General features: G+C 40.9%; 1 protein-coding gene across 1 annotated transcript; it reads left to right on the forward strand.

Moving 5' to 3' along the window:
* On the forward strand, positions 1–27,009 carry lcor (ligand dependent nuclear receptor corepressor). Its single transcript, XM_031299933.2, has 5 exons — positions 1–85; positions 5,028–5,142; positions 9,829–10,308; positions 16,341–16,431; positions 22,873–27,009. Exons 3-5 carry the CDS (start codon positions 9,879–9,881, stop codon positions 24,011–24,013), a joined length of 1,662 nt encoding a protein of 553 aa, XP_031155793.2. The 5' UTR covers positions 1–85; positions 5,028–5,142; positions 9,829–9,878; the 3' UTR covers positions 24,014–27,009.
* Positions 27,010–27,798: the final 789 nt, after the last annotated feature.

Raw genomic sequence — 27,798 nt, forward strand, 5'->3', positions numbered from 1 at the left:
TCCAGACTGCGAGCCCGAGGAAGTGTTCGACTGGTCCTTCGATGAAAACTGTCTCTTCTGCTGCTTAAGACGCGAGAAAGTCAAGGTAGGAGACATCACAACATTTTGTCTCCCTGTCAGACAATACTTAAAACCATAATCGAAGAAACTGGTGGGTGTTACCGCTTTTGCCTCGCAGCATTATAGTTCTGGCTTCAAACCGACCAGGGTTGACCCATGCTCTTCTGTGTGTGAAGTTTGCATATTCTCCTCATGTTTACAGGGGTTTTCTTCAGCACATACAAATGCATGTTAGGTATTAGCAGTAAAACACAATGAAAACCTCTGTATTGTAGAGACTGTCCTCCCCCGAAAAATGCTCCTATAAGTCGTTTATTCAAGCAGAAATTACGACTCATGTTAACGTTTAGTGGCAGCGCCCTCTAGTGGTCTCCTGTATTTATTACGGACGCATAGTAGGAAGTAAGGTGACAAATAGTCTATATAGCCTACACGACGTTCCACTTCTGGGATTGCTCCGGTACCGCTGGAAATTCCGCCTGATGTCCATCATTTAGGCCGGATGTCTGTTACCTTGGGCTTCCTTTGTGTTGGCATTTTAAACTCCGGTGGATTTCTGAGGACTATGGTTAGCTGCTCCTCTGATCTCTGCAGGGTAAATCCAGACAGCTAGTTAGACTATCTGTCCAATCTGAGTTTTCTGTTGCACGACTAAAACAACTTTTGAACGTACACGTTCTACCAAAACAAGTTCCTTCCCGAGGCTATTTTGCAGAGGCATCGTTGCTCCGTACGTAGCTTAGCGCCGCCCATGATTGTGATTGGTTTAAAGAAATGGCAATAAACCAGAGCACATTTTTCTCCCATCCCGGAATGCTGTGTGGACTAGCCAGACCCTCCTCCGCGGCGCTGTGGAGGAAGGTCTGGCAATGCGACACTAGGTGACAAAGTATAAGAGTGGCAGATTTTGTGTATACGGGGATTGGTCTTCACCCAGGAGACCAGGGTTCGTGTCCTGTTTGAAAATAAAAGTATACGACAAGTTTTTTAACTTTAAGCGACAAACTGAACTGCATCACATTCTGTCTCACGTGCGTAGTATGTATCCTTGACGTTTCACGGGATTGCTACAGTGCCGCAGGAAATTCCGCCAGATGCATGTATTTTCCGTTTCCTTCCGCTTTCTTTGTGTTGGAATTTTAAACTCCGGTGGATTTATGAAGACTATGGTTAACTGCTCCTCAGATCGCTGCAGGATAAATCCAGACAGCTAGCTCTATCTGTCCAATCTGAGTTTTCTCCTGCACAACTCTTTTGCAGCGGCTCTGTACGGAGCTTAGCGCTGCCAGTGACAATTCTGATTAGTTTAAAGAAATGCCAATCAATCAGAGCACGTTTTCCTCAAATCCCCGAATGCTATGTGGACTAGCCAGACCCTCCTTCAGTGCGCTTTGGAGGAGGGTCTGGCAAAGGGAGACTACATGTGCGTAACCGTAAGTTAAGTAACGTGACAGATGATTTTAACCCAGACCACAATATTTTTCCAAACCTAACTACGTAGTTTTTGTGCCTAAACATAACCAAACTACAAACAACGTTAAAGACGTGTGGGTCGTATTTCCTGTGGGTTGTATTAAAGGGTAGGAATGAACGATCTATATTGTCGTATGGTTTGGAGGACTTGTTGATTTTGTGACCCTACTTAGAAGGTGCTGGTGTGCGATTTTTTTATTCTTTTATTTTACCTTTGGATGGACCTAGATTAGTAGTTCCCCCTGCATGCTTCGAGGCTTTATGCTAAGCTAAGATGATCGACTCCCAGCTGTAGTTTCTAGTCTTACTGTCAGTACGAAAGCAAATAAGCATATTTCTCAAAATGTCAAAATATCCTTTAAAGTGTTCATATTATGCTTTTTAGTTTTTTCCCTTTCTTTTATTGTGTTATATATCTTTTTGTGCACGTTATAGGTTTAAAAACTGGAAAAGCCCAAAGTCCACCCCAAAGGGACTTACCATCTCCAACAGAAAACACTGTTCACAAACTGCTCCAAACAGCTCTATTGTAGTCCAGCCTTTACTTCAGAGACAAACGTGGTCACTTTGGAACACACGTTATAATGCTCGCCTAGCTGCTAGCATGGCACGCCCTCATACTCTGCTTCTGACTGGCTAGTAGTCCTTACCTAGGTACTGTCAGGGCACGCCCTCATACTCTGCTTCTGACTGACTAGTAGTCCTTACCTAGGTACTGTCAGGGCACGCCCTCATACTCTGCTTCTGACTGGCTAGTAGTCCTTAACTGTCGGGGCACGCCCTCATACTCTGCTTCTGACTGGCTAGTAGTCCTTACCTAGGTACTATCAGGGCATGCCCACATACTCTGCTTCTGACTGGCTAGTAGTCCTTACCTAGCTACTGCAGCATGTGCGACTCCCAACAAAGATGGAACAGAAGTGAGATGTCTCAACACACAATGTGAAAAGAGGAGCTGCAGCAATGTGCAGTACAACAAAAAATATGGTGTTTTTTGAAAATTAAACATAAACCTATTCTGAATTAACCTCTAAATACAATTATGAACCTGAAAATCAGCATAATATGAGCACTTTAAACAAAATGTAAGTTTTACAGAAACTAATGAACAAAAGTTTATTTTAGTTTATTTTTATAAACTGTGCAGACAATTATATATATTTTTTTATTTTTGTCTGCCGCCATTTGTGAGTTTTCTGTTAGAAAGCTCCATATCTTTGTCTCTCCTCCTCCGCCAGCATACTTGTTATTTGTGTTGTTCAACCATCGTGGTCTTGACCCCAATTTATCTTTTGATAGCTCGACATAATGATTTGGAGGTGTGTGTGTGTGTGTGTGTGTGTGTGTGTGTGTGTGTGGAAGGAGGAGGAGGATGGTGACATGGGTGTAAATTAGTGAGACTCCCACAGAGAGGCTGGTGCCTCCTTTTAGAGTTTCTCATCGGCTAAAAGGTGATCAGAGCAGAATATTAATGAGTGTATCGGACCGACTACTACACACACATATGCAGATATATGGCCAATGTGGTACCTGCTTCTGCGTCTCCTTCTGTACACAAAGTGTGTGTGTGTGTGGGGGGGGTTACTGCAATGTTTCCTGTTTGATCCCAGATGCCTGTGTTGCTCGTCACATCGCTAGTGGGTGTTATAAATGCCACAAGGTGAATGTAAATAAAGAGACAAATTAATTAATAAAATGAGAGAGAACTCAAATGTTAGGCGGCAAGCAGCAATAAAAGACTGAGTCACTCGTCCTCCGTTAATGAACTTTTTGATCCTATTAAATAGTCAAATCATTTTCAATAAAAGGTAGTTGAGTGAAACATACACTGATTCAGTTTTACTTTGCAGAAATGTGCTTAAAACGTGTGCAACAGTTATCTGATGCTTTTAAACTGGAATTTCTTCTCATTGGTTGTTGGCAAAACAATCCCAACTCAAGGTCCGCATACTCGCTTGTTCTGGAGCTTCTGGATCAGCAGAGGTAGTTTGCTCAGTTGGAAATCTAAATGTTCAAACTTTCCATTACTTAAAGTACTTTTTAAGGACTTCTTGTCCTTGTTTTCCATCTTCATCCTTATTTTTGGGATGTGATTGAAGAAGTGAATGAGGGAGGGAAGGAAGTTAGGAGGGGGCGTCCTTCCCTCGGCCGTTGCTTGTTTTTCAACTTGACCCCAGTCCGGCCTCGGAGGTCAGCCATCTGTCTCCTAAAAACATCCTTGCTTCATCACCAACCCCCTCCATCAACCCCCATCTGTCTCTTTCTCTGTCTCCGTCTCTTTGTCCCTTTTTTCTGTCTCTCTGCTAATGCTAATAAAGCACAACACATTATTGTTGCTACAGAACGCGGTATGTTTATAAAATGTATATAAGCACAACCAAGATCCTGCGTGCAATAATTACAGATGAGACTTAAACGGAAGAAAAAAAAACCAATCAAAATCAATCAACAGAGCAAAATCAATCAAACAAATCCTGGCAGATTTTTTTCGGCTGTATTGTCTGACTGGTCAATAAATATGTTAACAACTCATTGTGTGCTAGTCATAATAAGGCAACTAATGAGAGAATTTGCTGCTGCCTTAATTGTATTCCACTTCTCACTCAATACAATCTTTTATTCATCTGTCGGCGCTTGAAAGCTCTCTCTGCCTCACTGTTATTTCCCTCTGTTGTTTGTGAAATGCCAGAGGAGCTTCAGTGGGCGGGAATCATTGATTCATTGATCTGAAGCCATACAAACTGCCAGCAGATAGGGAGAGACAGTTAAGGGGGTAAAATAAAGAGAGGATGGAATAGTGGAAGCTTTTTAAAATGCACTTTCATCTCAGTTTGTAGCTAACAGACACATAGGCCTACACACCTAAATTTCCTGTTTAATGTTGTAAAGACAATGGCAACACACAAGAGTGGTGTTAATCCCTTCAAAATCAGAGAAGCTGAATTCATATTTTCTCTTGGCTTCTGTTTCTTTCATAATAATCTGTCATTGGTGGAGCAGTCTCGCCAGGCTTAAATATCCTGAGGAAGCCGTTTGATTGGCTGTCAGCTTGAAAAGGCTCGCATCCAACAGTAACACTTTAGTGGTAAAGTCAGCTGTTTTGCCACCACTTCTCCCGGTAGTGTCTGTAAAAAATAAAAATAAAGTATCACTATGTGCACCTATAGTTGGAGCAGAACAATTTTAAGTCAAAGGATGGAGAGGCCTGCATGTAGCTGCAGCTAAAACACATCTTCTGTTGGCTCACAGAGCTGAGCAAAACATCTACAACTGGACAGAATATCTACAGCTGGACGTGGTTAAACAATCACAATAAGAAACAAATACTGGTGGCGCATGTCCCACAGAATCTGAGAAGGAGCCGGAGCTTTTTGGTGTGCAAATCTATTTGTTTTCTATGATGTGCATGCCATTTAGATCATTTCTTAAGGGTGTATTTTTTAACAGAACTGGCCTTTACTCACTTGTTTGTCTCTGTGTGTTTGTCTGTGTAGGACGGGCACAGCGTAGAGAAGGGTGGAGGCAGCCAGGTGCTGTCGGAGCAGTCTCGGATCAGCCGGCTGGAGAGACAGGCCCAAGACTTCCTCAATGCTGTGTTCCATAGAAAAGGTGACACACACACACACACACACACACACACACACACACACACACACACTCCTCATCAGTCATTTCATCATCTTAGAATTTCCAGAGGTGTATTTCAGACAAGTTAAGTGAGAAAATTTGGTTAATTCCTGGGGGAAATCAGTTAATATAGGGGAATAAAAAAAGAGATTGCTAAAAGGCAATATAATACCAGAGTGTATTATATATTTCAGACATTTCTTGAATTTAATTATTTTCCATCCCGACTGGAGTTGAGGCCCATCCATTTACAGATCTTTTTTTAAGAATATTTTTAGTATATTGTTTTGTTAAGTAAAGGAAAAAGTATGGAACTGACCACAGCAGAAATTCTGCTTTTTATTGCTTTAGATTGCAATACAATTGGCCATTGCCTCCAAAGATAAATAAACATAGTTTAATTTCCTATCCATGTTTAACAAAATAAAACAGCGTTCATGACAAATGTTATTGTCATCCTTTTGCTTCATAAAATCATAGTGGTGTGAGTGCAACTCTCAACTATTCAACTATGTAGCATGCACATGTTGAGTACACTTATACACACTAGTACACTAGGGAGGACACAAGTCTCTGTTGGAGAATGATGTGTGAAGTTGTGTGTCATCTGCAGTTCGGATAAAAAGGGGACCAGGGATCGATCCCTGAGGGACACCACATGTTACTTTTTCAAAGTTTTACAATTGGAACAAAGACATTTCTGCCCTCCAGGTAGACCCTAAATCGGTTAAGATCTGGGCCAGAGAGGCCGACCCACTTTTCCGAACTGTACTAAACACTGCCATCGTTACTGTGAGAGGCCATTTGGGAAATTCTGTAAAAGGTTATTTTACATGGTAGAGAGCTGAGGACGAGAAACTAGTGCTGAATTTGGAAGAGTGGACACTTTCAAAATAGAGGAAATGATAGCGAGTTTTGCCACATTGGCTGACTGTGCTCTCATCCTAAGGAGAAACACCACAATACCAGACATTACACAAATACATGAACACAGCTAAAACTATATTAAAGACTGGTAACCAAAGTGCTAAGCATAGTCAGGCTGAGCCCTAATCAGTTGACTAGGGATCAAAAATGAGTTCCCTGTAGGACAAACTATAATTAGTCACATGAGGATTACTACCTTAATGTTGAGAGCCAAATATGAAACTGTACCTTGGTTGATGCAAACTTACAGCAACCTTGAGCCTTGTTGGGGCTGATTTCCCTTTAGGCCATTTAGGAGACATTTCCATAAACTTTGACATTGTTATGATTGTTTTATTTTGTTTTATGAGTGTTTTAGTGTTTGATTTAACTTAATGATAATTTTGGAGTATGCAGTTTGTGTTGCTATTGAAATGTATTGAATTATACAGGGGGATGTTTCTGTTATTTATAATCTGCTGATGATTTACTGATGTAATAGATGCAAAGACTTACAAGTAATAGTTACCATAAAACAACATAGACCAGAGATTTCTGAGTTGACCAAACTGCTCAGTGAATGTATTAACTAAAAGAAATTAGAGTCCTGGTTTCACTTTCAAAAGTGATGGATGACATGCATTGTCAGCTTTGGTGCAGCACCCTTTCAAAGTTAGAATATTTGCTGAGTTGCCATATTAATCCCCTCAAAACTGGGAGTGTATCATGTTCTGTCCTGTGGCAGGCAGCTATTTTGTGACAGAGGAGCGCTGAGCCTGGTGGACGGAAGCTTGTATTGTGTTTTTTTCCGGGCAGGAGGGAGGGAGGAAGCAGATGTCTGACCAATCAATGCCCGGCCCTAATCAATCTGGCTTCACTCACACAGGCAAAGCTGCATGTGGAGGTGCCATATAAATACCAATAAACAGTCACACAGGCATAAGCAGGATGAGACACACATATTGTAATTGTGCTGTTGTCTGACAACCTAAACCTAAAGACATAGAACTATAACTATACCGTGTAATCAGCTGTATTAAAACGTAAAAAAGTGATCAAAGATGTAGTTAAACCGGACAGATTTTTTGCTGAAATGCAATACTGCCATGTTTGTCTGGTGCAAGTTGTTTTTCACTTATTTAACTGTTTAACTAACTTCATAAGAGGTAAGGTAAATAGGCATCTACAACTTGTAAGCCCAACTTGTAAGCATTTGCAATTCCAGTGAACAGTTTGCCTACATGCTCTTTTCTCATGCTGACAGAAAGTAACACAAAACTCCTTTAAAAAATCTGGCATAATAGTTTTTTGTCTTTTTCTCAGGAAGCTTCCTCTCTCAGGGTGGAATCACTTCTGCTTTGTTGTAATGGGGCGAGACGTCCTGTGTACCTTTCCAAAGACCCGTAGTGTTACACAACGGCCATTTCCTAGCAGGCACAGCATACATACTCAGTGCACGCTGGGGTTTCCCCAGGAGATTTCCCAAGGTGGCAGCATGAAACCTGCACCTGTCTAAATGAAGGGCACATTTCCAGCAAACCTGCTTCCTGTTTTTTTAGCATTTAAAGCTTGTTTAATTGTCACAGAGTGGGCAAAAGGCACCACCGTGTATTTACATACTATAAGAACTTAGGGAATCTGTTAATTGCTTGAATTTAGTTCAATCTCTTTTATTGCCATGTCAACAAGGTTCATTTTAGTGGCAGGGATTACACATTGTGAACAAGGGATTAAGCAATACATGGCAACAACACCTACATACAGGTCTGTGGCACAGCTGTACAGTATCCTGTGGTTGATCTAAAGACAGTTTTGTGATAAAAAAGACATCAGAGCTAAAACACAACTGCAATGAAAGCTTATATATGCCAAATACTGGAATAATTCAACAGTTCATAGTTTTCCTACCTCCTTGCAAATGATTGAATAGTAAGTTGACATAACACAGGTTTCATCCCCCAAAAAGTACAATAGATTGTTTCTTTTAGTACAATTGTGACATGTGCCTAAATACTAATAAAATATATACTTGTAAGTGTCATGTTTTACAAAATTATCGATTTTAAAGGAGCTAATGTTGTTTTGATAACATTGTATGTTTTTATAGTGCTTAATATAATAATCAGAACACACATACTGGTATTTTAACATCCAAGATCGCCTATTTTGATGATAGCGATTATCACTTTTCAAAACAATGGTTTAATACAGGAAAAACTGTTTAGGATGAACTAGTGGAAGAAATAGAAGACAAGCCAACAAGGTAAAAAAAATTGTAAATTAAAAAAGATTTGAAGCGGTCAGCCTACTGTAAACTCTTTATTAAGAAGAGTCTTCAGCCTTGAGCCCACTCTTTGCAGAGTCTCAGGCTGTTCTTGGCCCTCAAGAATAAAAAGTTCAAATGCATAAGTAGGATAGATAATCAGTGGTTTTACAGTATTTTTCACTTACTTTATGGCTCCTTAAGTTGGAGCACATACTGTGATAAAATGGCAATCAAGCTATGTAACTGGTGCAAATGAGTTGAGAAAAACATATAATAACAATATTTTATTATTAATTTGAAATAACTGAAGAAACGGTGCAGAGTTTAAAAAAAAGAAACCGGAATCATGCTGGGAAAGCAGAAGTGTAAGGCATGCAGGTACCTGCTGTACACATATATTATCGTGCCTTAACCAGGCTCAATAGGGAAGATTAAGTGCTATATATAAAGTGCAGAATGTATGTGATTTTTGAGTTATTTCAGCATATCTTCAGGATTAGATTTTTGGGCTAATGTATTGTTTGGAGGATTTAGGGTTTGACTCAATGCCACGCATGGAAGTATCTAAATAATAAAGCTGCTGGTTATAAAGAGATAAGTGCAGTTGACTGATCTGGGACAATGCCAGATTAATGCATTAATAACAAATGAGTGTCATCATCGTCGCTGTTTTTCTCAATGTGTATTAACCGATGAGATCAATGAACAGTGTTTTGATGTGGGTTTGTTTTGTAGCAGGGAATAATGGGAAGTTTGGGTATAGCGTGTAGACTAGGGGTCTCCTGGTACTTGTTGCACTTTGAAATTCTTATTTTATTTATACTGTGTATTTTACTGTAATGGATAGATGTGTTTTACAAATGGAACAGGCAAAATGCTTTGATTAATGATACATCAGGAATGCAAGAGGATAATCAAATTATACTATTCTGTATAAGTACAGTGCGATACTAAGGACGTTTTGTTGTTGTTCTTTAACAGCTTGTCCAAAGTTTAATATCATCATATTCTCTTTACTAACTGTAATGTATGAAAGTTGTTGGTGATAAATGTTTTGTCAATCGACTTGATTATTGATGATTAATTAAGTGTTCTTCAGCTCTATTCTGGTAAACACAATAATTCAAGAACAAATCATGGCTGAACCGTCATGCATAAATTGATCTGATATACAATTTTAAGTTGTTACTAAGTGCTTAATGTAAAGTTGAATACAAGAGAGAATCCCGGGTAAATTTAGGGAGAAGGTATGAAAGCTCCAGCTGAGGAATGGCAGGCAAAATAATCTGCTGTACACACTGATATCCTTGTGCTTTTATCGTGGTCAATAGGCAGGATTAAGCGCTTTTCCAAGCGATTTTTTTTGGATTATTTTACCATAGCATCAGGATTACATTTTCAGGATGAAATCGGATAAATAAACATGGTAATAACTGAAAGAATTCCTGGAGGACGGGATGCTGACATGTTTGTTCCTCTGTTTCGTTTCTCTCTAGACCTCCCAAGTTTCTCAGAACCTCACATTCCTCTAGTGGCTCGTGAGATCATGCAGCGAATGATCCGCCAGTTCGCTGCCGAATATACCTCAAAAACTACTCAGGACGACTTGCCCCTGCCCAACGGCACCATGAAGGACCAAAGCCTGTCGAGAGCGGCGTCTCTGGTCGTGGCCCCGTGCTCCCCGCATGGGCCCCTGCCCCTGCCGAGCTCCCCTCAATCGTCTGTCTCCTCCTCCCCATCCCCGACCCCGGGACCTGGCCTCAGCCCCACCTCGGCCGCTGCCGCCGCTGCTGCTGCCTCAGCACCCGCCTGCACCCAGAGCAGCAACGGTACAGGAGCCAGTAACGGTGGAGGAGGTACGGCTCCTGCCTCTGCACAGAATCCCGTCCTCAGCAAGCTTCTCATGGCCGACCAGGACGGCCCGCTGGACCTCTCCGTCAAAAAGAACGAGGCGGACCCAGAGCCCAGTCAGCAGGGTGAGAGCAACCACACACACATACTCGTGTTTGTCAATTAAGAGGACATTGTGTTGATTTTCATTAATTTGTTGGAGGCCTCCCCTAACCTAAAATAATCTAAACCAACAAAAAAAGAATCAATAACCTCATGGCACCAGCTTTTTGTTCCCAAATAGGGCAGTCCCCACAATGTCACTGGGTATATATAGTCCCCACATTGCGGTTAATAAACATGCACACATATACATACACATACACACACATATATATACACACACACGGTAATCAGGAGCATTTTATCATCAGTAATTAATCTATCTGTACATTTTGCAGTAATGTGGTGGTAGTCCATCGAAATTCCGATGTGGCTACTGGTTGTTATTGGGTGTTTTAAAAATAAAAGATAAATGGCTTTTGAAAAAGAGAGAAATTGTATACACAAGGAACTCCCATTGTTTTCAGGTTTTTACTTTTTTTAAATTGACACATTTTTTTGAAGTTTGCAGAAAGTTAGTCTTCAATCCAAGTTTTATCATAGTATTAATCATCTGGTTCAGGTCCAGATTGTGTCTGAAAGGTTATTTTTCTGGATTTATTTTTTTGTACTATTATTATTCTGCATTTTTGTGTTCTTGATTCATGTTCATATTTCTCTTTTTGACAGAAAGCGTTTGTAGTTAGTCAGACATCATACGATAAAACTACTTTTCACAAAATGTTCCATCACCTTGGCATTGTAAACAGACATGATGACTGCACTCACAGACACACTTTCTACACATTGAGACTCACATTAAACACATTTGGCTCATGCACAGATCACTGAAAAGCCATCATCGTTTGAATTGAGACTTTGCAGCACTATACTGAGCTTTGACATGTAGCTCAGGGTTCAATGTACTTTTAATCAAACTAAACCAGCAGGGGGTTGGCCTCTCGATGACCGAGCATGCTGCGGAGTTAAAGCCACAGCTCGCTGTTTTAACTCTCAACCACAGTGTGACTGGTCACCCACTTTAATACCAGCTTTTTGGAATCTGCTTACAGTAAGCCTCCTTAATTTTTGCAAGAAAAAAAGATTTGGGCACGTACATCCACCTCATGCTCGCACATCGTATCTTTCTCTCTCTCTCTCACACACACACACACACACACACACACACACACACACACACACACACACACACACACACAGACACAGACACAGACACACCGTTTGGACAAATTCCGATTATTCTCAAAGCTGTATCCTGTAAGCACAGGCACGCACTTGTTTGAATTACACAGTAGATGTCATTTTAGGAAAAATGTTGTCTCGCATTGCCAGACCTTCCTCCACAGCGCTGTGGAGGAGGGTCTGGCAAGTCCACACAGCATTCCGGAATGGGAGAAAATGGGTGCCCTGGTTTATTGGCATTTCTTTAAACCAATCATAATTGTCTTGGGTGGCGCTGAGCGCCATACGGGACAACGGCTCCCCTGCAAAATAGCCTCTGGGAGGAACTTGTTTTTGTGGATGGTATGTATGTACGTTCAAATGTTGTTTTAGTCTCTTTTACTGTATCTCATAGATTTGGTGTTGAGGCCCGTTTATTTTACGGTTCAGTCCCAGCACTCATCGACTCTGTATCCAGCAGCAGCTGCAGGCAGCTATTTCAGCAAACAGGCTCTGATAGACCCACTTACTACCTGCCCAGCAGCAAACAGCAGACAGACACAGTTAAACACTAGCAGGTGAACAAAGCGAAGCACTTAGCTGCTTATTTAAGAGCCAGACATGTTTCTCAGTTGGTTCGAGACAAAAGCAGATATTCTGCAGTTTACTGTCTGACTGCCTACTCAACCAATTTATAAATTATGGAAATAAAATTATGACAAAACATTTAATAATCAAAAGTCCCATATTATGCTCATTTTCAGGTTTATACTTGTATTTTGGGCTTCTACTAGAACATGTTTTTTATCTTTAAACCCCCCTCACAGAAAACCCCAGTCTGTTCTCATTGGTCAGCGTTTCTTCCGCATATGCGCTCTTAAAGTCATGACAGGTGGGGAACGACTGTACCTGCACTGTAGCTGAACTTTGTACCTATATATATTATAGTTATGACATCACAAACGTACAGAAGTCCGTTAAGGCTTGTTTAAAGGCACGTTTCTGAACACAGCTGTGTGCATTTTTTGGTGAATGAGCATTTTGATACTTTCACAGTATTTATATAGCACCTCGACCTGCTTCGATTATCAAAAAAGTTTTTACAATATGGGACCTTTAATCGAATGTAGACATATTTTGATAGTGACAGAAGAAGTGCATTTAAAAGGATATGGGGATATGTGCACGTTTATCATATCTCATGACCCCTGCAAGTACCATGTTTTCCTGTCACATCGGTTGCAGTACTTTCACAGTCTATTTAAAAATGATGTTATATACTTCAGTACATAAGGTCCTGTAGTATGATGGAGGATTTTGGTGACACAATTCTAGCAAACAAAATAATTTCACAACAAAACATTACTAAAGTGTGAAGTTGCAGTTTATGATATATGAAGCTACTTGGCTGCGTAAATCTGCATGTTGATGAGGATACAGTTTTTTTCCTTTAACTCTTTAATACTGAAACATAGAGAGTTCTTAATGTGTTCTATGAGAACAAGCATGCTAGATGGAGATGCTAATTTACGTGTTCATTAGCTCAGAGAAGGACCTCATTAGTGTAATTTATCATGGTTGTTATCCCTGGGCATATTGTGACTAGTATATTTTGATTAAGATTCATGTCAGAGCCAAAATATTTTGTACACACATGGTCCTTGGATCCTAGTTCCAAAAATGTTGCTATGATACAGTTTAGAGTCTGGGCTGTTGGGATATTTAGTGTTAACCCACATTCAGGCAGGAATAGGTACTACAAGACAGTTTCAAATAGATGTTGCAATTTCACAACTGTGGGCCACGTGTGTATAATGTATATATACTACCATTTACATGATGAAATTAATCTACAGTATTTTTGTCTCCTCTGTACAGGGATTCTGTTTTTCATTTTAATGTTTTCTTTTTTGTCCGATTAAACAACAAAAATCCTCTGAAGATTAGCGAGTTCTGTGCTCATATAGGGTTGTTTGTGTTAGAGGGGTCAGAAGGTCGTCAGCACTTTAGGGATTACACAAGAAAAACACTGAGGTCAATGACTGGGATGAATTTGTCATTATACATTTACATTTCTGTGTGTATACTGTAATGTTTTTGTTTTCTTCAATTTCAGGCTTTCAAAAAAAAACAATCATTTTGAGATTTGTTTGGCAAAACCATCAGATACTAATAATATCTTATTCATATTCCATCTTGCAGGGTTACTGCATGCCCCAAAAAATGTGAAAGCTCTCTAGTCATAAAAGGAAAAAGTCTGGAAAAACAAAAACAGTGAGGTTCCTGGTAAAAGATGAATGATTTACAAAAACTCTAATATTAATAAGGTTCATCCTTTTCTGTTTTTACAAATTTTCACTGAAAAATAACCAGATTTTTATAAAAACAAACTCATCAGTTCAAACTAATTTTCACCCGACTTTAAATTCCCCACACATGATAATATATCTTTTCTGCGTGTGTTTGTGGTGACCTGATTTGCCTGACAAACATATTCACAAATAAACTGAGATTTCACACACAGCATGTTGCCATATTTCCCAGACTTCCTTGCTAAAGTGCCACAGAGAGTCCACCTGTTCTGTAGCATACAGAATATACACAACATATCTCAAGCTTTTTTGCCATCTAACTACAGAAAAAGGAAAAAACTCGACTTCATTAATTCAGTCATTTTCATATGCAGACACGCGTATAAACTGGCAGTTGCTTAACAGAAGCTGTTAACATGTATTTGATGCCGATAGATTATATTAATAAACATTACAAACAGATCGACTGCCTCATATATAACTCGCATAAACACACATGATTATCTGAAATAGGCTTCTCTTGTTTCCTTTTCCCTCTGGTTCATTGTGTTCGCCTTCATTATGAAGAGTGTTGTTTTAAAGGTAAATAATCTGAACATCTACTCTCTTAGCTAATAATTACAGTAATACACAAAATTAACATGTAGAATAGTTGGCAATAGTGAACTGCTCAGGTTATTTAAATCTTGATTGTGATCCAGATCATTATTATAGTTGTATAAGAAGGCATTATAAATGTCATCAGAAATAACAGACATAATACACTATTGATCCGCAACCTGTAATTCATTTTTACCTCTGACAAAATGAAGGACAGAAAGCTCATTTATAAAGTCATAATTTTCATTTATGGAATACATTTCCTAGCAAAAGCTTGACAAGACAAATGTTTAAAAGCAAGAAAGAGCAGTGTTTTTCGAAGGATATTTTTGTGAAGGTTATTTAACAGATTTCCTTGATGTGACTTTGTTGACATAACATAAGCTTCTGAATCATTTAATACTGAAGTAGTAATAGTCAAGTTTCCATCGCATTTTCATTTAAAATGCAAAATAATTTCATCCACTACTGTTATGTGAATATTAGGAGTTGAATGCATCGAGAAAAACTGTTGGAGCCTTTTTCCATTGCACTTAGGCTATGTTCACACCGCAAGTCTTAATGCCTAATTCTGATTTTTTTTGCTCAGATCCGATTTTTTTGTTAGGCTGTTCACATTACCTTTTAAAATGTGGCCTATATCAGATTCCAGTGTGAACTGTTTGCGGTTTTAAACTGACCCGCATTCGCAATAACAATGACCAATAACAATGTCATCAGACGCAGCACGCTGTTGCTGTAGTTAGGGAGGTTATGGAGGAAGTAAGCATTTTCGCTTTTATTTCAAAATGTTTGTGTAATGGCAGCCGTAACATTAATGAGCAGGTGCTGAGGAGGAGAAGAATGAAGAGAAAGAGAGACAAATTGGCTATTTCGGCCTTTTGCAGGGTTATGGCTGCAAATTCACTACAGAGGTCTGTGTGACCAAACGACCGATTTGCACGTCAGGACCGCTACGGGCCTCCACCAGAGTTTCCTCTGGCTTCGCCATCGCACGCGCTCATGCTCCACCTCCCCGACGGTGCGGGCGAGACGGGCCGGTGGTGCACCCGACCCTGAGGGACCGGGATCCCACCTCAGCCGGCGCGCGCCGGCCGTCACTTTCTTTGTGCCACGGGGTGACCCTCTGACTCGCGCGTATGTTAAACTCCTTGGTCCGTGTTTCAAGACGGGTCGGGTGGGTTGCCGACAGGGGGCCCCGCCCTTCCCCGCAGAGAGAGAGGGCGCAGTGAGGGTTATTGAGGTAAAAGTCGCATCAAATCCACCTTGGTTGTTCACACTGCGGCCGCATTGAAAAAAATCTGATCTGGGTCTGATTCAGGACCACATATGGAAGTGGCCTGAATCTGATTTGGAAAAATCAGATCTGGGCTAGATTTGAGTGTTCACACTACTTCTGAAGAAGTCTGACCTGGTCATCGGAATCATCGGATTTGGGCCACTTTTGCCTGCAGTCAGAACGTAGCCATAGTCGCATTTTGTTGCAATGAAAATGCACATAAAAACTGGGGATTGAAAATAAATGTATTAACTGTAAATTGGTTTTTCATGTCCTTAAATTTTCCGCTGTACAGTATGAAATGTTTTATAAGTGTCCATTTTGGGTTGTTTTGCATCGGACAGCAGCAGGAAATGTTATTAAAGTTCGGTTACAACTTTTAAACTTCATAAACTCAATAACCTCCTAATTTTTACAGAAACATATGGATTTGATAGTTTCTCTCTCTGCTATAGGGCCGAAACACCAAATGAGACAAATGAATTTCTAAAAAATGGGCCTTCCTCTGAAATGCAGTGTACTACATACTGCTTAATAAGCATACAAAATGACGAACCTTCAGTTTACAACACATTCATGATCAGTAGTATTTAGGTATGTGACTTGACTTGTTGTACTCTGACTCTTTAAAGCAGGTAATGCTTCGAAAAGGATTTGACCTCAGTTGTGTTAAATCTGTTTTCCTGTGTTTGTGTATCCTCAGATGGCGTCCTGGACCTCTCCACCAAGAAGAACCACAGCGCAGGCAACCTCAAAACCTTCGTCGGCTTCTCCCCTGAGCCCAGGGTCAAAGGGTAAGATAACAGGATTAGTCAAACTGGCTTCTGTTCACGTAGCGGCGCAGTCATGTGCCTAAAACAACACTGGAGAGGTTTAAGCAGTCACGGCTGTTGTGTTTCTGAACCGCTCCTCCCAGAGAGCACTTGGCAGTCTAACACCAAATGGTGTGAGGAGATTTGGCCTGAGGGGAGGATGTTACACTCTCAAGATCGGGATCAAGATGCCAAACCGCAGTCAAGCTGAGAAAGATTGATTTTGAAAGTATATGACAGCCATCACAGGCAGACTTTATCAGCTGTCGTTATTTAACTCGGTCATATTTGTCAAGTTGTCCAATAAATGTGGCAACCCATCAGACTTAACCAAAGACGGTTCCCTACCTGGGGTTCCTGAAACCCTCAATAATGGTTGTGAAATATTCTGAGGTGTCTGCTTTAGTGCTGTCCTCGACTGAAGAAATTCTAAATTGGATTAGTTAATTTAACGGCAGTTCTGTTTCTGAGCAAAGAATCGTTAACCAGAGATGTGCTTATAAGTTTCTTAAAAATAAGTCATACAGCATGCGAAAAGCATAAAACATGACTAATTGACTAAAGAAATCTTAGTCGACTAAGACCAAAATGACCAATTAGCCGAATAATCGGCCAGTTGGACAGTGTGGTGAGGTCAGTGACTCGAGTCTGTTTGGTGTGTTCCGTGCCGTCGTCCGTTGGAGGAGCTGTCGGCCTTCATTTTGGCCGACCTGACATGCTCGGTCGGAGACAGGGCAGTCGGGACTCACCCGGAAATGGCAAGTGGGATGACCGTGACTAAGCCTCTCAAAATCTGACGAAAATCTTTTAAACTGACCTGAAATGAAGACAGATTCAGCAACTGCATGGCCTATTTCTCGCTTAAAAATGTTTTCAGAAACACGTTTCGGTGAACTATTTTAGTAAAATATGAGATCGTATTCTGAATGAGTCACCATTAATGGCCGGTTGAAAAATCCAAAGTCCGGAAGCAGCAGCCAGACCCACGTGACGCGTTCGTCCAATCAGCTGCCGGTTTTCATTTTTTGGGCAACAATACAGATTAGCGCCGCCTGCTGTTATGCAGACGTATTACGTCTCGTCGCTTTTGTGTGTTCCGAGGCATTTTTTTGGTCGGCCGTCTGGTTGGTCTGTAACAACCTTAAGAGGGAACAGCCCTAGTCTGCTTTACCTTTGCTCTTAGTATGCAACAAGCTACGAGTACACTGCATCTTTTTGTTAATTAAAAGACAACGAAAAGAGAGTGTGTTTATTATTTTTCTAGGGGAAAAATCAAGGTGCTTACTACTAGGCTCCACTTTGTAGCTGCAGTACAGATTTTCAGGTATGAGCTATGGCTCAGATTTAGGACATCCCATCGTTTGTGACTGTCAAGTAGCCTGTCATGTTGTAAACTAGTGTTAACTATTGGTTAAGGTGGAGAGCTGTTTACAGTTTATGTTTTAGGCCATCAGATTTTTTTGTGACTTGACTATCATGACTTTGATACTGCAGCTACAATTGAACATGTACAGTATGTAGCTGTCGGCATCACTATATGTAATGCCACTTGTGAATGATGACTGTGACTCTGAGAACCAGTACTCGTGATCGTGGATGCAAGATTCTCTGTTTCTGTGTAGCTGTGTGTGCAGTGTTCTCAAGTGCCAGTGGGGAGCTTCAACATTTGCTACTTAGGTTGTAAAATTATGTCGTCCAAAGATGTGGAGAAAAAAAAACCCCGAAGTAAACTAAAATGAAACAGGATGTCAATTTTGTTGCTTCCTCCATCAAACAAGATATTCAAATCAAAGTGTGACATTCTCATAGCACACAAATGCATCATTCACAACAACCACAGAGCATGCACAAGCACTAGTAAGATCCTTGAACATTTTCATAAAGGAAGCTTAAAGCAGATCCGTAGGGCGTGAGTTTAACCTCCAACAGAAGGACGATACACTACATTTGTAAGCATTCTGTTTACCTCTGCTCATGCCATACTGAAGAATGCAATATGTTTCTCCAACCTGAAAAGAGACAAAAGCTGTTGCAGATATCCGTGTTTATCAGCCACGCATCTCATCTTCTTTTCTGTGGATTTTTTATGACAATGAAGTTGTCAACAACTGTAAAACCTTTTGAACGCGTAGGTGTTTATAAACTTTGAATGGGTTTATAAAGCATTCAGTCAGTGATATAATTTAGCCCAATAGTCAAATACTGTATTCTATATATTATAAGATTTTACTGCGTTAGGATATCAAACCTATAAAAGAATGCTAGCAGCTCTGTTGAACTGGGTTTTTTTTCTTTTTTGCTTTGTCTCCCCATTGTGCTGTAGGTTGTTAATATTCCGTTGTGCGTCTTTCTATCACTTTAGTAATATGTGGTGTTAGGTAGATAACGTTTCAGAGGTCGCAGAAAGGCTAGAAACAATCTGTTGGTAGTTGGAAGTGTTAACTTTAATGATCAACTTTGTTAAAGTAAACCTCTGCAGGTCTTTAAAGGGCCTTGCCCTTGCTTGGTCTCTCTTTCTCTTTTGGCTGCTTTTCTCTTTTTTGTCTCCATGTCAGTACATTTATTGACAATCCTTAGCATTGCAGCACGACCATTTATTGATGAATATGTACTCTGCCCTGAAGTCATGTTTGAATCAGTAGCCATCATACTCGCTTCTTGTATTGAGAGGAAATAAACAATCAACGCTAATCATGGCTGCCATTTCCAGCAATGCGATGGCTCAGTAGAGGTTCGAAACAGAGAGCGGCCCCAACGCCGGGTTGCGGCGAAGCTGCAGTAGTGGAAGATGTGGGCTAGGGCTGAACGATTTTTGAAAATAATCTAATTGCAATTTTTTTCCCCAAATATTGCGATTGCGATTCGATTTTTTTTTTTAAGCTTTGTCTTCTGTATTATTCAACAAAGACAAACAATAAATCATTTTATAGTATGAACAACACACAATTACACACTAGACAGTTAAAAAAGTAAAAATATAGTATATACACACACACACACACACACACACAACAGTGTAATTTTTTACAGTGCACAGAGAGGAGCTGCCTCCAGCCCCTCCCCCTCGTGAAGTTGCGTGCTGCCGTGTGCACTTGCTCAGAGAGGCTATCGTTACGTTAGCTAGTTGCTGGTGTTCTTGCCGTGGGATTAACTGTACTAATAAAACCGTTGAAACACCGCGGCCACGCTGCTGTGAAAGCTCCCCGAACGTCATTTATCAGAGTCTGGTTGTTACCCCTCTCAGTGGCAGCTCCTCCACTCCATATCTTTATAACGGAGCTAACCTGAGCTAACAGCTAATCAGAGCTAGTTGCCAACCGAGCCTTCAGTTCTGCGTTCCTGTATCCATTAACTGCACGTATAGACTCAAGCCCGAATAAAACCCTTCATTTTATTAAAATGGCTGTAAAAGTTTTAAACTACAACTCAGAGTTGTTTGAATGACAGAAATCAGCTCAAGGTACAGTGTAGCGTTAGCATGCTAGTTGATGCTTTCTCTGCGGAGTGCAGACTGATTTGCTCTCGCGAGTCATGTGACCAAATCGCAGCCTTTGCGATTAGGAAATCGCGTTTTAACATATCGCGATATTATCGCAAATGCAATTAATCGTTCAGCCCTAATGTGGGCATAGAAAACCTGCGCCCACCATGTGGGCTCTCTGATCCAGCAGTAAATACACCTTTAATTGCTTTCTGAACTGAGATTGGAGAAGTGTTGCATTGACATTACAGTTGACTAGAATCCCAAAAGGCCACTTCCTGGTGAAAGCAAGTGTTGCCTAGATACAAAGCTACCAAACAATGCCGGTGTTTACCACACTAATTTCGGATTAAAACAAACAGAAAGGAAGTTATCCATGGAGCAGCAACAGCAGCCACCTGGCATTTAACCAGGGGCTTGAAAGGATATTTCTGGTCTATTACACTCTGGGTCTAAATTCTATTACCTTCTGTAATTGAGGTATTGTGAGTACCCAATTTTCCTGTCCAATGAGGGATTATTACCGACATTTCATACAATATGTACAGTATATATTTAGATACGCGGCGGTTTGTAAACAAGTTTAGCCCCTGTTTGTTGCTACCTTGGACCTTGTGCCCATTTTTCCAGATCCCAGCAATTAGTAAGTAAGTGCAGTGTTACGACTGATAGAATTGAGTATGAAACTAAGTTGTAAAAAAAATTGCAGTAAAGGATCATTCTGAACAGATCAATTGTTCAATATACTGTGTCGGTTAAGGAGTTCTAGTAAGATTGAAAGAAAAGTGAGATTTCTTAAAATGTTTTATATTTTAATGATTGTCATACCTGTTTTCACCAAGTCGAGCAAGGTGAGGTCACCATTAATGATTTGATGTTCCCAGGAATTGACAGTTTCCCAGGAGAATGAAGTCTCCATTTAATGTAATCCATTTGCAGACAGATTTTGAAGCCTGCTGACACACTCTACAAGCGAGGGCCCAGCGAATAAACCTCGAAATGGTACTTGGACCAAAAGTAAAATTAGAAACGGCACCTTAAACCCCTTAGGAAAGGACTCCTGCCTGAGGGTCCTTGAGCCACTAAGGCCCAGAGCCTCACCAGGATTCTGTAATGATCAGTTCATGTAATATTAACTACAGGAGGAGGTATTGTGGAGGTGGAATTACAGGCTTTGAAACTCAGACAATCCCTAAAGCACACACCACACACTGTGTGCATTACAGGTTACTGGCTTTTAATTTAAAGGTCCCATATTATGCTCATTTTCAGGTTCATACTTGTATTTTGTGTTTCTACTAGAACATTACATGCTTTAATGTTAAAAAAAAAACACAATCTTTGAATATATCTGTATTCAACCTCTGTCTGAAACACTCCGTTGTAGCGCCTGTCTCTTTAAGTCCACCTCCTGAAAAAGCCCAGTCTGATCTGATTGGTCAGCATTTCCGAGTGATCTGCATCTGCACTCTCGGAGTCTGTGCACCGTCATTGCAGGCGGGGAATGACTGTAACAGCAATGGTGCGACACCTTCTACATGTATATTGTATAGTTGTGCCATCACAATGTTACGAAAGCCCTGACGGCTCGTTTAAAGGCACATTTTCTGAATATGGGCTTTGTGCATTTGTCTGTGGACTGACAGAGAATTCAATGAGTTGCGTTTTTATACTGTCACAGTATTTATACAGCTCCTCGACCTGCTTTCATCAAAAAAAGTGATCTGATCACATTTGTGTGAAAACCTCAGAAAAAGTTTGTACATTATTTTATTACTTAGATGTTTTATTGGGAATTTTTTTATCTAAACTATTACTGTAATTAAGTGGGTGGGTCAAGAGATAATTAGGAGTTGCAATCTGAAAATTATGAGTTCTGGTTTCAGAGTATTTACCCCACATATGAAAAACATGGACTTATTACATCTACTCGTGGTTTGAAAATGAAATGTTTTGAAATATACACATTTAACAAAATTAAATATTAGCTGCAGGATAAAACTACCTTTCTTTAAAAACTATTTGAGCTTCAAAACACACACACTGCTGTTTAGGGAACACAGAACATACACGCAGATGCTGAAACAATCTTTCAATCCGTCTCAATAGGGATCCCCCTCTGTTATGTGTATTTCTTTACTCTTTTTACTTTTACAAATGTATGCCCACATTGAATCCTCAGATCCACCATTACTGTCGGGCACAGCCTCCCTGATGACTGTATGCTCTCTGTAACAGAACATTCTGTTAAGAGTGCAGACTCCAAAGCCTCTCGTTAACCCTGTATTGTCTTCAACGAGCCCGAGACCGCCCACTGTGCTAATCTGTCTTAAAGCTCCTGCTGAAGACTCCCCACATCGCACAGTAGCTCACCAGACTGTTTCCAACAGAGAGATCTTTCTCTCAAGTTTCTTCTCCCCTGTGCCATCCGCTGACTTGACAAGCTATTTTCTGTTATTGTGAACCTAAGGGAGCAATTTTGCAATTTTGTTGCTATAGTTACTTAGCAGTAGGAACATTGGCTGCAGCAGTTCAAGTGGAGGCACTTTGCATGTAAGCAGTTGTTTCAGAAGCAGAGAGGATTTTCAGAAATGTGAATCATTGAAATGTAAGATGCTCGCAGAGTAGTACTTGGCAAGAATGTTTGTTTATCCAACATGGGACAATTCAAGAACTCACAATTTAAAATGTAAATAATCCTCAAAAACAAGACACGGGACGGGTCAGCATCTTTTTGCTTGTGAGCCTTCAAAACGAAGCAATGTCTACTTACAACCCCTTGTAAAAGGTTGCGTATGTTTTGGTGTGTTCAGATGTGAACGGTTAAATCCAGAAGTGATGTTGTCTTTTTGGATTGTTATATTTAAGGGTCTGAAAAAGTAAAAAATTAATTAGTATTATCCAATAAAGATTAGTCCTCTTCTTCTTTTTTCTCCATCCAGACGATCTATAAAAGTGGAACATACCCTGCCAGAGGTGGATGACGACGGCTTGCTGCAGAGAAGCTTGCAGGACGGACTGAGGGAGAACTACGTCAACTCCAACTCCTTCAAGCCTCCATTAGCCCAATCGCTGCGTATCAAGGAGGAGCTCCTCAGCCAGAAGCACCGCCTCCTGAGCCAGCCTGCTGCTCTTTCATTGGCTAATCTAGAATCAGCCGGCTTGCTCAATCATGCGCAGACCTACTCATTGCTCAGCCAAAAGGGCTCTTCCTCTTTCTGGGGAAGCAAGGCCCACCTCGAAGGCCTGATGAAGCTAAAGCAGGCCAGTGGAGCTCTGAGCGGGGCCCTCAGTGACCTCAAAGACCTGCCTACATTCCTGGAGAATCACCACAACCACCACGGAGCCTTCTCCTTTAAAAGTCACCATCACCACCACAATCAGGTGTCCAAGGCCCAACACCACCACAATGAAGGCAAGAGGGACCAGGGCCACTCACCTCCTGTCGACCTAAAGATCCCTCAAGTTCGGGGCATGGATCTCTCCTGGGACTCCCATGCCTCTGATCTGTACGGCTATGGTGCCATGGGGGTTGGGGGTGGTGGCCATGGGGAGAACAACCTGAGTCGGAAGCTGAGGGCCATCCTGCCCAAGCAGAACCGCCGGGGAGGAAGCCTTGGAAGCCTGCTGGATGGGGCGGCTGACTACTGGAGCTCGGACTTGGACCACTCCAGTTCCGGGCCAGCGTACTCCACCTCCGACGTGGAAGGGGACCCAAACTCCAAGCAGCCGAGGAAGAAGAGGGGCCGTTATCGCCAGTACAACACAGAGATCCTGGAGGAGGCCATTACCGTAGTGATGAGCGGGAAGATGAGTGTGTCCAAGGCTCAGAACATGTACGGGATCCCGCACAGCACCCTGGAGTACAAAGTCAAGGAGCGCATGGGAACCCTGAAGAACCCCCCAAAGAAGAAGCTCAAGCTGATGATGAAGATGGAAGCAGGAGGCCAGGATTTTCCTCTCGCGGAGTCGGAGAACATGCCAACCACAACCCCACGAGACAACGGCCCGCCGCTGGCTGCTGTTGAGCTCAAGGACAATGTAAAAGAAGAGATTGATGACAATTTCAAACCAATCGACTAAACGACTTACACATGTAAACCTCAGTCAATGACTTAAGTAGTTTGAAAATGGATGGGGCTTTATTTGTGCCAATTTACTTAGCAGTATCTGGGTGAGCACAAACGCAGGGATAATATGAGGAGGATTCTTAAAACACACTGGAGATAAACTAATCGGATGGTTTTAAACTAGCGTCGTTTTAGCGACGCTGTAAAAGGATTTGTTTAGCTTTTATATCCAGGGGCTTAGCAAATGCAGCTAAAGACAGTTAAATGACAGTTAATGAAATTTCCACACGCATGCTGATAATCCTAAACCCCAAAACCCGATCCCCCTCTTTTCTGGACTTGACACACTGATCCATTGCTGCTTATAAATGCAGTTTGGGCTTTGGACCATTCCAATTTGGAGAAAAAAATGAGGGGAAGGTTGAAAATTAACTCTAAGTCTATTTACTGCTCCCCTCTCTCATGGAGTACTAGCTGAAAATTGGTAAGTGAACTGTCTATTACATTTGAAGCCAACTGTAAGGTTTAATCATACCATTGATGTTCCTCACCAGGGTTCTGAATCAAAACCCATTCTCTTATTGCCAGGTAGCCATGACGCTTTAACTGCAACACTTTTCTTTCCTCCTTAAGATATTCTGCTAATCTCTGTGTGGACGAAAGCAACATTAACCCGTCCTTTTTGAATGAGAAAAGACACACAAAAGTCATTCAGGGATGCATGTTTGTGAGTTTCGTGGACACTACTGACTTCTATAATCAACTTATTATCCTCCTTTCTTTTCATTTGATTTGTTTTGCTTTCTTTTGCACTACACTTTTGGGTCTGGCGCTTACAGACCTGGTTACCTCGGCATTGTTGCCCATGCATCATGCACTTATTATGGTCTGTCTCTGAAGCCCAGTCGCAACCTTGTAACGGGTCAGAGGTGCACATCGTCTGCGTACGCTGATCCATCATCAGATCCCGGGAAGCTCTAAAACCCTCTTTTTTTTGCCAAGAGACAAGTTGAGGGGGAATCTGATTATGGATCAGCTGTTTTTAAGGCGAATGCTACCTCATGGACCTCCATCAGTGTCTCACTGCTGATCCTGGAATGCTGGAGCCACCTTCAGGTTGCCCTGCAAACGCTTGCCGAAGTGAGCTCATCCCTTACATGGAGATCTTTATTGGATGAAGGCCTTTTAGGATCAGGATGTGAAACTCTGCTGCTATCCACTTGATTATCTAGCTCCTACACAAGGCTTTAGCTAGCCTAAGCTAATGCGTTTTAGCTAGTCTTTAGCTAACAACAACACATTGCTGATGTTTTTTTGTTTTTTTTTCTAATCAAACTAAGCAGAAGCGGCTTAGCTGACAAGTTTTAAAAGATATTCTTCACCCTCAAACCTCAAAGACAGTTTGATCGACAGTTTACAACGACAATGTGCATTTATAGAGGGTTCATTTTGGGATGGTGGGCGGGCAATATGCAGTGGGGAGGGGTAGTTGATAGAAGCGAGGGAAAAGCAGATTTAATATATTATAAATTATTATAACTGATGATGTAAAAGCCAATCCTTGATTCTGGATGATTTCTTTTCTCCTCCTTTTTTTTTTTTTTTTTTTAAACTCAGGGTAACTGAGACAGATGATGTGGGTTTCAAATATGGTTATCTCCTGTTGGACCTATAGTAGACAGACAGGAGGACAAGACGCGCCTCTCACTAATGCTAATGAGTTTAGGGGATTGAATTTATGGCGCTAAACTTCTAAAATAGCACTTTTTAAAAGTAAGCAAAAACACGACAGAAAGAAAGCTGTTTGAGGTTATGCACGTAGTGTAGCTCTGCTCTGTGGGATACAGAGCAGGGAGCGATCAGGAGGGCAGAGATGGAAGAAAAAAGCTTTAGTGTGTGAGGACTTTCGGAAAGCTGCAGCTTGGACCCAAACTACTCCTTTTGTTCTCCTCTCAATGACCTCCGCGATTAAAGACAAAAAAAGACGAAAAAAGGAAGAAAAAAATGGTCAACAGATTGAACAAGTTGAGTTTTGTGTAGTGTTGTCTCGTTGTTTTCCCTCCCCTTGCCACTATAGAGATAGAAAAACTATCATCACGTTGTACAAGGCGGGGAAAGCATATCCCTCAGAGGAGACAGGTGGAAAGGAAAACAATGCTCCTCTGGGATTTCACATCAGGAAAAGATTGAAGGAGATGACAAAAGCTTTTTGGTCGATATGTTTTTGTGCTCTGTGGTAAATGTTGCTCTTCGCTCCTAACACTGCCTGGTGCTCACCCAGTCTGAGATTTTTAACATGAGAATTGTACCTCTCTGCTCAGATGAAATGATGATGATTCACTCCTTTTGAAATGTATTGTACATTTTTATTTTTTTCTTTGATTATTTTCTTAAAAATGGCATGCACCACTTTTCTTTGGCTGATTTTGGGGTCGGACCAATTGAATATATGTATATGTTTGGAGGATTTCAACACAATTAAGCTCAAACTCTTACTAAGTTATGAATGAATCACAATCTAATTAGAATTAGAATACTACCTGTTGCATACAATCCTAATTTTCCCCTCTGTGGTGATTGGTTATCCACCTTAAGCTTTGTAGCTCCCTTGGCTTGATTGGCAGATATGAACGGCCAATGGGAAGAGCTTTAGAAGAGACCCTCTGGGACAACAATATTCCCGGGGGCCATCATGCATGAAATGCGTCCCAACACTTTGACAATGCTCAGCATTTGAAGTGTCTAAAAGGGTAGTTGTGTGCGTTGAGTTGGACCCAGCGAAGACAATGCACTGATCTGATAGTTAAAACAGGATCGAAGCCCCAACAGTGACGATATAAAGCACTTGTTATGAACACGCCTCTGGTAAAAGGCATGGCTACTGCTCACTTAGCCAGCTGTGAATACAGTTAGACAAAACGTGACGTAGTGTGCCCCCCTCTTTTAAAAGAAGAAAAGCCTGTTAACCTGTTTCATGTAATGCATGTAAAGCATTGATTTGTGCTAAAACAATAATGTGTAGAAATAGTGTAATTGGCACCTAATGCACAAGTTTGCATGGATGAACTCCAAAAGCACTTAGACAGTATTCCCCTGAGAGGGCCAATCTAAATCCTTTACAAAAAGAAATCTCTCTTCCTTCAAGAAATTCTTGACCATTACTGTACATTTGGCTCTTGCTATACATTTGCCAATGCTTTCTAAAAAAAACAAAAAAAAAGTCCCATTTTCAGCCTGCTCTTATCTACTGAGGTGCATGCCATTTGAGGTATATTTATTTCATTTCATTAGTTTTTTCTTGTTTAAAGTCATGTGGTTAACGGCTCCCCCTGTCCGAAAAAAGTCCTCCTTCTTGCAACTGAGTCTCACTGCTGTTTTTAAAGAAACCTCATACTATATTATATACTTAAGAGATCAGTATATATCTATTTATATACATATATATTAACAAATACTCGCATAATGAATGTAGTGAACTGAAATGAATATCTCAAACTTACAAAACCAGAACAGTCATCTGTAAAAAAGATTGCACTGTAAGTTCATATTTTTTTTTTTTTTTTTTACCAGACTGTTGTTTTTATTCTTTTGCTTTTAGTTTGACTTTACGCTGCTTGCATTGGAAACGCAGTCGTTTTCTGCCGCGGGCGTGCGACAGTAGCCTTCAGTACTGTAAATGTCTCAGGATCGAGCCAGTGGGATGGGCAGCAATATTTGTCAGTCGGAAAATGGCGCAGACTTAACTACCTGTACAAGACGTAATTTATAGACGTATAAACATATAAAAAACTATAGAGC

This window comes from Sander lucioperca, chromosome 4, assembly GCF_008315115.2.
Source record: "Sander lucioperca isolate FBNREF2018 chromosome 4, SLUC_FBN_1.2, whole genome shotgun sequence".
Taxonomy (NCBI): Eukaryota; Metazoa; Chordata; class Actinopteri; order Perciformes; family Percidae; genus Sander; species Sander lucioperca.